Source organism: Poecilia latipinna, unplaced genomic scaffold (assembly GCF_001443285.1).
Source record: "Poecilia latipinna isolate Pla-1442-1.1 unplaced genomic scaffold, P_latipinna-1.0 Scaffold1050, whole genome shotgun sequence".
NCBI classification, from domain to species: Eukaryota; Metazoa; Chordata; class Actinopteri; order Cyprinodontiformes; family Poeciliidae; genus Poecilia; species Poecilia latipinna.
This window is the reverse complement of record NW_015113666.1, coordinates 7,324-19,579: the sequence shown is the minus strand read 5'-3', so window position 1 is coordinate 19,579 and position 12,256 is coordinate 7,324. Positions and strand designations below refer to the sequence as shown.

Here is a 12,256-nt window from a genome sequence, read left to right as displayed (position 1 = left end):
AGCTCAGAGGATGAAAGAGACCACCCACGGAGAGTGAGAGGGGAATTTTTTTTTTTTTAGCTACATTTATCAGCTACCACAAGGGGGAGCCTTCCTGCATTAATGCCCCACTGTATAAATATATGAATTAATTTTATTTTCATTTTAATTCATTTCAAATGCGCTGTAACACAGACTTCTATGGGAGCTCTTTCCTGCCATCACCATCTACAGTAAATCTTTAAAAAAAAAATCTTGAATTAATCTGAGTTAGAACAACATTTAGTTTTCTTTTGGGATCAATAAAATATTTTTGAATTTGATAATTTCTTCTTAATGTTTTAATTCCTTGAACACAACTCAAATAAAGTGAATATGATTAATTAGTTTTGAAGTCTGTTTCTACTCTCGTGGCTCAAACTCTACTTAGCTTTCAGAAAATTCCTAAAAATACTTTCCAAAATTTTGCAAGCTCATTTAAATAACATTATTCGCTTGGCTTAACAGGCAGGTCCTTTGTTTGTGCTCTTTGCAAACAAACACTGATCAGCGAATGTAGCTGTGGATTACTCAACACACCAGAATCTGATTCAGGGTGAAACTGGGACACAAGCTGGGTGAGACAGCAGCCACTGTCAGTTCGACATGATTTAGCCTTTCAGGCTGAGGTCAATCAGGCGAAACATCAGAGCAGAGAAGTCGTATTTAAAGAACTAAAGCCTCGTTTCGCATTTTAAATTTACTGTTTAAAATGAGAAACAGCTCTTGTTGAGCGCTGATCTTAAAACAAGAAAACCCACCTTGAAAAACATCAGGTGAGCTCTGCACCAGCTCTGGTTTCATGTTGTTTTAATACAAACAAAAGAACGGTTCATGTATAGGGGCTGAGCAGCACAGAAAGCAACCTCTGTCCTGTTTTTAATTTAACGCGATGCCGGGTTTGAAAACCCCGACTTGCTACTACTGTTGGCTTTAAAGTGGACAGTGTGGTTTATGTCACGATAAACAAGGAGGTTTTTGTACAACAGGATCCGTCCCATCTCGCCTGTCAACCCCCAGCTGGTGCCGAGTTCAACTCCAACTCAATTATTGATGGCCCTCGTTGCACTGAGCCGTCCTCTGCAGGTGCAACGTTGCCAAGAGACGAGACGGGCAAAATAATTCACCAGGTATCATGCATAATCAAGAGCATGCAATTTCAGTTACTAAGGACAGAAATGAGTCATTTTTGCATGTAAATTTATGCAAGTAGATGTTAATTAGAGGAAGGGCAAGAGTTCTCATGGCTGTGGCACAATCGATCTCAAAGCCGCCCGGCAGAGGAGCAGTCAGCATGCGTCTTAAATTTCTCATTTTTTGGCCAGCTGAAGGAGAACCCTTGGAGACAAAGTGAGTGAAACAAAAATGGTTTCATGTGCTGTAAACCAGGACCGGCTGCCAACCAGCTGCTGGCTTCACTGCTGCTCTAATGACAGTCATCCTAATACAACTGAGACCACCGTCGTCAAGCAAAGACGCCACAAAGTTAGTTTACATCAGCGCCGTTTGTAATTGTGCAATTTGATGTTTTGAAATTAAATCCGCTTAATGGAAACTCAAGAGTTTCCTTAATAAAAAGCTTTGGCGCTCGGATTTTTGACCCTATTGAAAATGACTAATTTCCCAAAACTCCAATGGAAACTTTTTTTTTTTTGCATTGCATGAGATCAGCAACCACCATCAAAGAAGAAGAAGAAGAAGACGACAACAGGAAGTAGTTGGAGGATCATCGCATGCCGTGTTTTTAAATGACTTATCACATGAACAAACTTGGGTAACACTTTAAGTAAAGTGTGCATAAGACTGACATGACACTGTCATAAACATGACGTAACACCTGCTGTGAACATGAATGTTTATAATGTTCTCATGAATTGTTATTCGGTAAATAATGACACTTTTAATGCAAAGTTGCTTTAAAAGTTGCATTGAAATTCCATTAAATCAATTAAACATAACTGAATAAAGAACAACACTGAGCTGTATAATATCCTAATCTTCTTTGCTCAAAAGGATATTCTGTTGCAATGGATTTCCTACAAGTCTCCTTCTATTTTTGGGCGGACAAAGCTTATTTTTGAATATATTCCTCTTGACTTTCTAACATGCCTCGTCCGCTCCAAGACGGTGGACATCATGCATGTCCACCGTCCTGTCTCGAGTGTTTATAAACTCTTAGACTTGGACTATTCTTTTTGCTTTTTCTCTCCTTTGGACTGCACCGATGAGCTTTTGTGTTGTGTTGTAGTTATTAAACAAAAATTAATAAATATACCAAAAAAAAGTACATTACAAGTGCCAACTTTGCACTAAAGTGTCAGCATTTACCACTTTTAATGCAACTTTCAAAGCAACTTTGCATCAAAAGTGTCATTATTTACTGAATGACAACAGTCAGACACTCAAAGACGCGTTCATGTTCATAACATGTCATACGTCATGTTTATGACAGTGTCACACTAATTCAAATAAAGTGTTACCCAATCGTTTTCAGGAGTGATTTTAATTGTGTTTCTTATTTAGTGGAAATGCTGCAATTGCAAAAAAGCAGAGAAGTTCAATCTTTTTCAGCTTATAATCCACTTGAGATAAAAACAAGTCATCTATAGAAAGAGATATGAACTTCAAATTTCATCAAAAATATTTTGTGATTTTGTTGTGATAATGATAAAAGTGATGCTAAAGAACCATTTCTTCTTTTTGCTACTAATAAACTAACCTAGAAAAAAAATCACTGGAATCTAAATATGACAATAATTAATTTCAAACTCCTTTTAAAAACTGTGGTCTACAAAATAAACCCAACCTTTTGTTCTATGTAAAAAAATAATCCCAAAGTATTTCAGTTTGGACAAACTTGAAAAGCCTCAATTTGGTTCACGTTTTTAACATCATGATGACGAAGACAGTCACATTTCTTTTTTTTCCCCCAAAATACAAATGACGTGGTTTGTATGTAGCTATTTTTGTTCTCATCAAAAACAAAGCAGCAATTGCATACGTACATAAAAAGACGTAACGTTTGCAGGATGTTTTCTGGAACAACAAACCTGGACTTTACCTGCAATCTGTCTGGAGTCTCGAAGACGAGGCTGGATTTTCTTTTAAACAAATCTTCGCTCTCACTGGGGCTGCGGAGGAAACACAACGAGGATCGTCCAGAAAACTGAGGAGCAGAAATGATTTTGCTTTGCGTTTGTATTTTCACCAACCCGGCTTTGAAGACGTTGTAAACAGGCTGCTTGACTTGGGCCTCCTCTCTTCTAGAAACCTCTGTGTTTTGACTCAGACTCCTTGAAAGCATCTCCTTCAAAAACAGAGAGAGAACAAAAAAAATAAAATAAAAAAAATAATTATATATATAATGATTATTTGTCTACAAAAGAGGATTAGGGCCACAGAGAAAAAAAGAGAACTGACTTTTTTCCTGAGTTACGAGTTTCAATCTCAGAAGATTAAAGTCAGAATTCTGAGAAAAATTTCAGAATTTTTACTTTAATCTGAGAATTAGGATTTTTTTCCCCCTTGGAATTATGACTTTAATCTCAGAATTATGACTTTATCCCCTCATAATTATGACTTTAATCTCATAATTATGGATTTCCCCCCTTAGAATTATGACTTTAATTTCATAATTATTAGCTTAATCTCATAATTTTGACTTCCATCTCAAAATGATTACTTTTCTCCCTCAGAGTTTTGACTTTAATATCAGAATTATGATTTTTTTTTCCTGCAGAATTATAAGTTTTGATCTCGGGAGACATGCCAAAAAATCTGAGATTAAAGCCATAATTCTGAGATTAAAGCCATAATTCTGAGATTAAAGCCATAAATCCCTTTTTATTTTCTATTTTTAGTGACCCTAGTCCTCTCCCGTAGTTTCCTCTTCCTGGTACTCACGGGTTTTTTTGCAATAGTTGGAGGACTATCTTTAGCAGCAAACTTCTCTGGTGGCTTGAAGCTCGCCTTGGGGGCGTTGGGCGCCGTCGCCTTGACAGCGGTTGCTGGAGCGGATGACGTCACTGGACTGGAAGCGGCAGATATGGGCGCAGCGTGAGGGTTCAGAGAGGGAGATGAAGGAGAGGCAGGGATGGCCTGCGGCTCTGCATCTTTCCGGGCGTCGAGGCTTCTGGACCTCTTGCGCTCGTCGAACTGGAGCCGCTGCCTGGCTCCGGTGCGGCCCCTCGCCCGCAGGGTGCCGCCCGGCGTGCTGCTGTTGAACTTGTTGATGAGTTTGTTGATGGGCGCCAGGGAGTTGGTGTCGATGGCCGCGGCGGGCTCGTTCTCAGACGGCGGTGGAGGCTCTGGGATTGGCTTTGGGGGTGAATCCGAGCCAGGTTTTCTCCCCACAGAACCGGTAAATCCAGCAGCAGTTCGGTTGAACCCTTTGGGTCCCGCAGATTTTAGCTTAACAGGCTTCAGTCCTGCTTCGTTATACTCCTCGTTATCAGTCCCGTTAAGTTTCTTCTCCGTTTCGCTGGGCGTGGCTTTGAGTTGGGGTTCAGACTTTGGCCTCTCCATGCGGCGCTCCCTGCCCGCTCTTCCCTCCTCCTCCCCCTGAGTCCCAGCCTGTCCGTCCCCTGGAGGTCTCCTCAGGGGACTCCCAAATATCTCCCCAACCTCATCCTCTGCCGGAGACGCCGGGGAGCGGGACGGGTTCACAACAGGGCTGAAGGAGTTGGGGAAATCTGCCGGTTCTTTGCTTCGTTTTGGGATGCTGTTGTACGGAGATGTTGGCCCGGAAGTGGGATTGGGATTAGACAGCTGGACTCCATAAGAGTCACCTTTCTCCCCATCTTTCAGAACAACATACGGCTGCCCAGAGATCCCCTGGACCCTCACAGCCACTCCGTATTTGTTGGAGGGAGGTGTGGCGTTGCCGTTTGCTCTGGATTTTTCGGGCGGGACTCCGCCCGTGTCGTGGAGGTCTTTGATGAAGCGGATCTGAACGCCATAATCCAGCTGCCCCTTCCGGTCAGTGGAAGGAGTTCCCATTGTCGCTTCCTATTTCTGAGCAACACATGGAGGAAGACAAACAAAATAAATGCAAATTAGGTTATCCAATGGGACAAACACGGAAGCTGCCATGCAACTGTTACATAAGACTCATTTCACAGGAAGTTCTCAAATATAATGACTTTAATAACATCTGACATGGAAACAGAGGCAGGTGGAGCAACCTGAGCTAAAGTAGAACTAGTTGATTAAACTTATTTTTACTCAAGTAAATGTAATAGGTAGGCATCCAAAAAATTACTCAAGTAAAAAAAAAGTACCGGTATTTGGTAAAAACTGACTGATTAAAAGGTTCCCTCATCAGAAAGACCAAAATATAAATTTGCATGAAAAGTTTTGTATTTTAAAGATCAAAATGAAAATGATTCATAACATAATTACAAAATCAGGCAAAAGGATAAATTATTTATCTTAATATAAAACTTCTGAAACTTTAACATAACCTGTACAGCAGGCGTGCGTCTTTGTCTGGTGAATTTTTGGTTAAAACATGTTTGTCCTTCATTTATGAAGTTACTCACAAAGGGCAGAGAATACATTTTTCTAAAGTAAAATTATAAAGTGTAGGAAATATACTCGTTAAAGTACTTTTCCCCCAAAAAAGTTACTCGTAAATGTAACTGGTTATTAAGCAATTCTGCATTTAAACATCACAAATCCAGTTTAATCTATGTATGGCACTTTAATAAAGATTAAATTATATATTTATTGGTCTTTAATGTTACCCATCATGGAAACAATAATTTAGTTTTTCCTCAGTTGAACAAAAATATTCTGCTACTTGAATTGATTAAACACACTTTAAGTGCAAAAATACTTATTCTTTTAAAAACGTAAAAAAGCCCATATTGAATGTAGCTTTCCTACATACAATGTGAATAATGCAAAAAATGTATGTATATATTATATATATATAGATATATTCTTTTAACAAACTAAAAAAAACACTAAATATATAGTAACATCAATGACAAGAGAAAAATAAGATTTACATTATTTAAAAAAAACACTTGATTAATGAATTAGTTTATGCTGAAAGTTTATAACTATTATAAATATAGTACCACTGACTTAAAAACCTTTAAAAAACGTTTTTGTTGATCAAAAATCACAGAATTTCCTCACTTTTTCCACTAAAAACGGGACTCAATGCATTTTTTTTTCAAAATAAAAACATTTTCTAAGAAAATTTTTTGCTTTATTTTATTATATTTTTATTTTTATAATATCAAAGCCCATTACTCCAGAAAATAAACAATAAATGAGTAGTAAGCCAAAGATTTTTCCACCTTTTCAGAGAATGTGCAGCCTTTTCCTCATATTTTCAGCTTCATTTTGACTCGGCTAAAATATCCTCCTAATGGTAAATCCTGATAAACTTGTCATCTTGTCTCGCTGCTCCTCAGGTTAAATTCCTCCTCAACTAGAATGTTTTCTATTCATAACATGCCAAATATGCTACTAAGAAGCTCTTTGTGCAGGGTGACTTTACCTGAAGGGTGTGGACGGACGGACGGAAAGCCAAGACAGGAAAAATGAAAACTAAAATATGACGCGTTTTATTTTAGGTCACAGTAGCAACATTTGTTGTTTTTTTTTTAGACATTTCGAATTCAAACAGCAGAAAATTAGGCAGCTCAACAAATCAGCGAGTTGCATCAGCAATAATAAACCCTCAACTCTAAATGTTGGCTGTTTCCCACGTAACTTATCAACTTTTAATACAGCGAGACAGGAATCTGCTCCCAGTCAGTTTATGAGGTCGTGAAGAGTGCTTCAGCTTGTGAGAGGAAATGTGTAACGTCTCAGGAGAGGCTTTTATGAAATCTGAGAGAGAGAAAAAACAAAACATCTAGTGTTAAATCAGTCTGGGATTGAATATTAAAAGTGTATAGAAGACACTCTGGATTACATGTGGTTTCAAAGGCAGAAAAAAAAGATTTTTGCTTTATGGGACATGCCTTACGGATGATTAAATGGCAATTAAAAAGCGAAAACCTAGGAATTCATGAGGAGTTTCTCTTAGGTAAACAATTTTTCTATGTTTTTTTGGACATTAAAGATAGAGACAAACATACCTACCATCTCTATTTTCTAGAGAACTTGATATTTTTCCACTTGTAATTTCATAGTCAAGGAAGAAAGGCGTTAGATTTTTTTTTAAATAAAACCATTTTCTGTGAAAGATAATATTAGTTGAATATTTTTTGGAGTGAAATATTACAGCTTTGTTTTTTTTTACTGCTTAAATGTTAAATATGTTTCTGGAGAGCAGGAAGAAACTGGAGCCTCTGCAGAAAACGAATGAATGCCCCAAACTCCAGCATCTTGTTGTTTGTGAGCATCTCAAGCCATTTTTTTTTTGCATCAAACTTGCATCAGATTTTAAAACAGATACATCCAGTTTTTCTTTTTGTGCACCAATCCTGATCAAACTACTCCCAGCCAAGCATCTGAAATGACCCCAAAACGCATCTCAAAGCAAACAACTTTTCGCTCTGTCAGCGGTTATATTTGCAGTGTACTCTGCACATGTCCACCTAATATTGTGAGAGATGAAAATGAGTCGACGAGTCCTCCAGTGATTGTTCTGGCTCTGTGGAGCATTAAACGCTACGGGGTTATGCCAGGAATGGGCCTCCCCTTCCCAAACTTCAGAGCGGACCCAATCAGCCATAGACTGTTTACTCTGAACCGGACTCACTCTGGCACAGACACTGCATGGTTAGACATGCAAGGTGTTTTTATTGATATAGTTAAAGCTCGGAAAGGTATTCACACCTCTTCGACATTTTTTGCTGAAATTGAAACTGCAAACCTACAAAGACACGGCCGTCCAGAGCATTAAACATAGAAGCAGCCGGGAAAACTTTAACTCTGACTAAAATCTTTTCTTTTTTTTTGCTCATATGCAACATATATCCTGCTTTTTCTTTGCAGTCTGAACGGCCCACTTCCGATCATTTCACCCCCTAAAAATTATGACCTGCGCTACTTCCGTGTGTGGAACTGAATCGGATTCATATCGGATTGTTTCCAAAGTGTCTGAGGTCTGAATACTCATGTCGCATCTTATCCAGCTGTTATGTCACTGATGTGAGACACGCGTCATAATTCTGCACCCAGAGAAGCCAGACCCGGTAAATCTGGACGTAAACAACGACCTAATTATTAAACACATCACAATCCCACCACTTCTGGCTCTAACTACACATCTAAACAGACTTCTCCAAAACAGAAGCTGCAGGTCAATGCTCCACAAAAGGCCGTTGCTAATAATTTTCTCCTTGTTCTTTTGATTTTGTGACAATACAGTCAGCTCTAACGGCTAAATTAACTTTAAAATCAATCCATAAACAGCTCCTCCCAAAGTGGCTGCAAACAGATCTGCAATTGGATAACTGTACATCTTTGAGAAGCAGAAGTGGAGCCTCCTGCACAACCAGCCAGAATGCCGTAAGTGATTTCCGAATGACAAGTTTACAAAATATTTGTCTTTTCCAGCAGCCATTGCACAGCGCATACAGCGGTAAAACCAGCTGAGCTTGTGTTGCTAGGTTTCACTGGGGTTGCTAGGTAACCATGCAGTGTGACTCAACAATCTGGAGGTTTTAGAAACGGGTCATTTTCCAGATACCAAAACATTGACTTATTGCCAAAAGATGACCATGTGGTTTTTCTAACTGCTTGGACTGTCTTTAGACACAGTAGAGATGAAAATGGAAGTATAAACACATGCAAAATATAAATTTTGAATAATAGATCTTCTTTAACAAACAAATTACTGTTAGTGAAGCCATATTTTCTCATAAAAGGGCACGTTTCTCTGGCATGCGTAGATCCACTGTTCTCTAAGTGTCCTTCATTTTCTACAAACTCTTTCAGGAATTAAACTGTAACTCTGGTTATAGAATAACACACAGAACCTCCCATTGGCAATCAGGTTAGGTCTAGCTGATCAAAGTCAGACTTTGCCTTTGCCAAAAACATTCTTAGGATTCCAGACGTTCTCCCCTTCAGCACTGCGCGTGGTTTGCATTTGTATAATAGGGACAGATTAGGAGTGGAAGTGGAAAAGTGGGCCAGAAGCAACAACTGTAAGGAGAACTGTGAACGCCAAGAGAGAAACCCACAAACAAACAGAAGGGAAGTCATTTAAATGTCTGCGACAGCTTCAGCGGCTGATCTCAGTGGAACTCCAGAGAAGTTAATATGTTCCCTAAGTAAATACACATTTCAACACAGGCTCGGCTGTTGTTCAGCCACCGGGAGCCGTGCACCTCTGGGTGACAGCGGTGTTGCCTTTCACGGCGTTTCTCCGACTCGTCACAAGGACGAGCCGAGTCAACAGGGACAGGAATGTCACCAAACTGGCCAATCGGCTGTCACTCGTCCTCACCATCCAACCGGATCGTCTCATTTTCATGCTCACTCCTCATTAGTCTTTACACTTTCACTACCAACCTTTAGCTCGGATGTGCAGTTTATTTATTTACTTACATTTTTAGTGACGTTGTCTTTTACTTTTGTGTTGCTTTACCTAAAGGAGAGTGCCTCAAATTTAATTGGACTGTGAATAAAAACAACAAAAAAAGTCATTTCTATTTTAAACAGAATTCTTGTTCTATATGACTTTACATGTTTAGTGACATAATATGTGAAGAAAATAATATTTTAACAAAAACAAGAAGAAATTCAAACATTTTGATATGTAGAAACATATCAGTTTTGTTTTTTATTTGTGAAAATGTTATGATTAATAGCAGAAAAAAACAATATTTATAATAAAAATATTGGTTTGTTTATATATAAAATTGTTTAGTTCAGCTTATAACTTTTATTAACTAAATTCAAGAAGTAAGCAATTTGTGGCATTTTTGATGACTCTAGCTTGCAAGAAATTTTCATAAAATTAAAGTATTACATGAAAGCACTTTAAAAAAATGATTTGTAATACAGATATGTTGCTTCAGGGCCATGTTAGTCCGTAATACCACAGAAAAGACTGCTGATTCAATAGTTAATGTTGAATCAGCAGTCTGAGAAGGCTAGAAGGCTTAAAGCTAAGAAGCCCTCTGTTTACAGAGTTTGTTTTTTTTTTTTAATCCAAGCATTTGAAGCAAGAACTTAGTGGAAGGAAAAGGTCAAGTACAAACAACAGAGATAACTGAAGCTTCGAGAGGATTGTGAAGCGAAGCCTTTTCAACACGTTGAGGTAAACGGGTGTGGATTTCAGCTAAAGTCAGTCGCACTGAAAACATGAACTCCTACTGTTTAAAGTTTCAAAGTCAGCTTTATTTGACACGTTATTTGAGGAGTCTTGCCATCACCTTGTTTTGTAAAGTATAAATTCAGCAAAGTCATCTACAGTTACATTTTAGTGAATTTCATGCTTGCCTTTATGGAAATGCCGACTTCCTTTCCCAGCAGGAAATGACATCTGCTCACGCTGCCAAAGGTAGTAAACTCACCCGATACAGACCTCAAAGAATTTATGAGGTATTGTCAAGAGGAAGACGAGACACCAGACTCAGCAATGCAGCTCAAGGCCACCATCAATGTAGCTTCACTGGCTGCTAATCTCCTCCATGCTACGCCGCATGGATCCAGTAATTCACGCAAAAGGAGCCATGACCGAGTATCGACTGCACAAACTGTATACTACTGTTCTTAAAAATCCCTGATGCGTGTCCACTTTGTTATCACATATTTTCCTTCCGCTCAACATTCCTGTATTATGCTTAGATATGCTACAGCTTCTTTAGCCGTAACCTGTAGCGGTTCACCATCCTTGTGGAAGGTGTCAGGAACTATCGACTAGACTATGAAGTAGGAAGCCTTTGTTATGCTTGTGTAGTTTATAACAAGCTCGCAACATTTCTGTATTAAATAGAGAAACTGAATTTTAGAGCTTCATTATCTATAAGTTATAAGAAATATAACGTTTGAAATATGTCCTTCTGTATGTAATCAATCTCTATAAAATATGAGCTTAATTTATATAAATGAATTAGAGAAACTGTTCTTATTTACTGTAAGTGTAAAACATTAACATAAGAAACAAAAAAGTAATTTAATTATATCTTACAGTGTGGCAACATTGATTTATACTTTTTAGTTTTAAAAAAGAAGCCCTGACAGGGTGTACAGATTAGCTGGTTGCTGTCCTGTTCATTAGCATTTAAACTTGAATCAATTATTTACACTTAATACTAAAAATATGTCAGTTTTCGTACGATTAACAATGATGTATCGCTCATAAAAAAATAAATAAACACTTGTCAAACTGACTTGTTTGAACCCCTGTTGGTTCTGTGCAGCCGCTTGTTTCACTTATGCTTCCGTCTGGCTTACAGGAAGATGACACTAAAAGTCCTGCATGTGTTTACCAAAGGAAAGAGCTTTAAGTGTAGCTTCAGGGACACACTTAAAAAGCTATTTCTGGAGCCAACTCTGACAAAAAAATATCACTTACTACAAAACAAAACCCTTATGCATCAGTTATTACATAATAGTCTCTCTGTTACAATTTAAACACGGATGCTGCAGACTGTAACAGCACCTGTGTGCTTCTGCGTTAATTGCGTCACACCCACCCATCCGGTCAGTCAGTATCGGTGCGCGTCGAAACCTCCCGGCTGTTTACACCTGAGCAGCAACAACGGGAACACATATAATCAGGCGAAATAAACAGCAGCCTTACCAACGAGACGCCGCCGCCGCATCCCATTCGAGGCGTTCACCTGCTGTAACAGCCCCGCATATCCTCTTTACGCGGCGCAGACAGATCCGATTAAACCGAGAGTGGACAGAGAGCGCAACAAACCCAACAAACCCCCATGAAGGCGGACAACAAAAGCTGGTGCCCCCCGCCTCCTCCGATCATTTCCATGAGCAGAAAAGCCACAGGTGGATCCCGCTTTTGATCCAAATGCTGGGAAATGCCCGCTCAGCTCAACAGACCGCATTACTCATACTTTATTTCCAACTCAAAGTAAATAAGAAGCTGCTGAGTAAGTGTTACTGCACCTGCAGTGATGGTCCCGTTTCCGAGCTCTTCCTCTGCCAATTCCTCGGCATGTATAAATCAGCAGCAAGTCCACGAAGCGCTGAGATGGGGAGATGTTATTCCACGGGCCGAGGACATTGGGGAAAATTACCCCCACTACCAGTGGAACCTGTTGCCAGCACGTCCGACGGACCGTCCTCCCGCCTCGGC

The 12,256-nt window shown here is 39.1% G+C and overlaps 1 protein-coding gene across 1 annotated transcript in view; it reads right to left on the bottom strand.

The window, feature by feature from the left end:
* The window catches only part of cgnb (cingulin b), a 34,115-nt gene extending 21,859 nt beyond the window's left edge, over window positions 1–12,256 (bottom strand). Inside the window, exons 1-4 of the mRNA XM_015051542.1 lie at window positions 12,067–12,256; window positions 3,922–5,031; window positions 3,231–3,325; window positions 3,080–3,149 (exon numbers count right to left, since the gene is read on the bottom strand). Of these exons, the coding sequence (XP_014907028.1) occupies window positions 3,080–3,149; window positions 3,231–3,325; window positions 3,922–5,016 (1,260 nt within the window). The 5' untranslated portion in view covers window positions 5,017–5,031; window positions 12,067–12,256. The remainder of the gene's footprint in view (window positions 1–3,079; window positions 3,150–3,230; window positions 3,326–3,921; window positions 5,032–12,066) is intronic.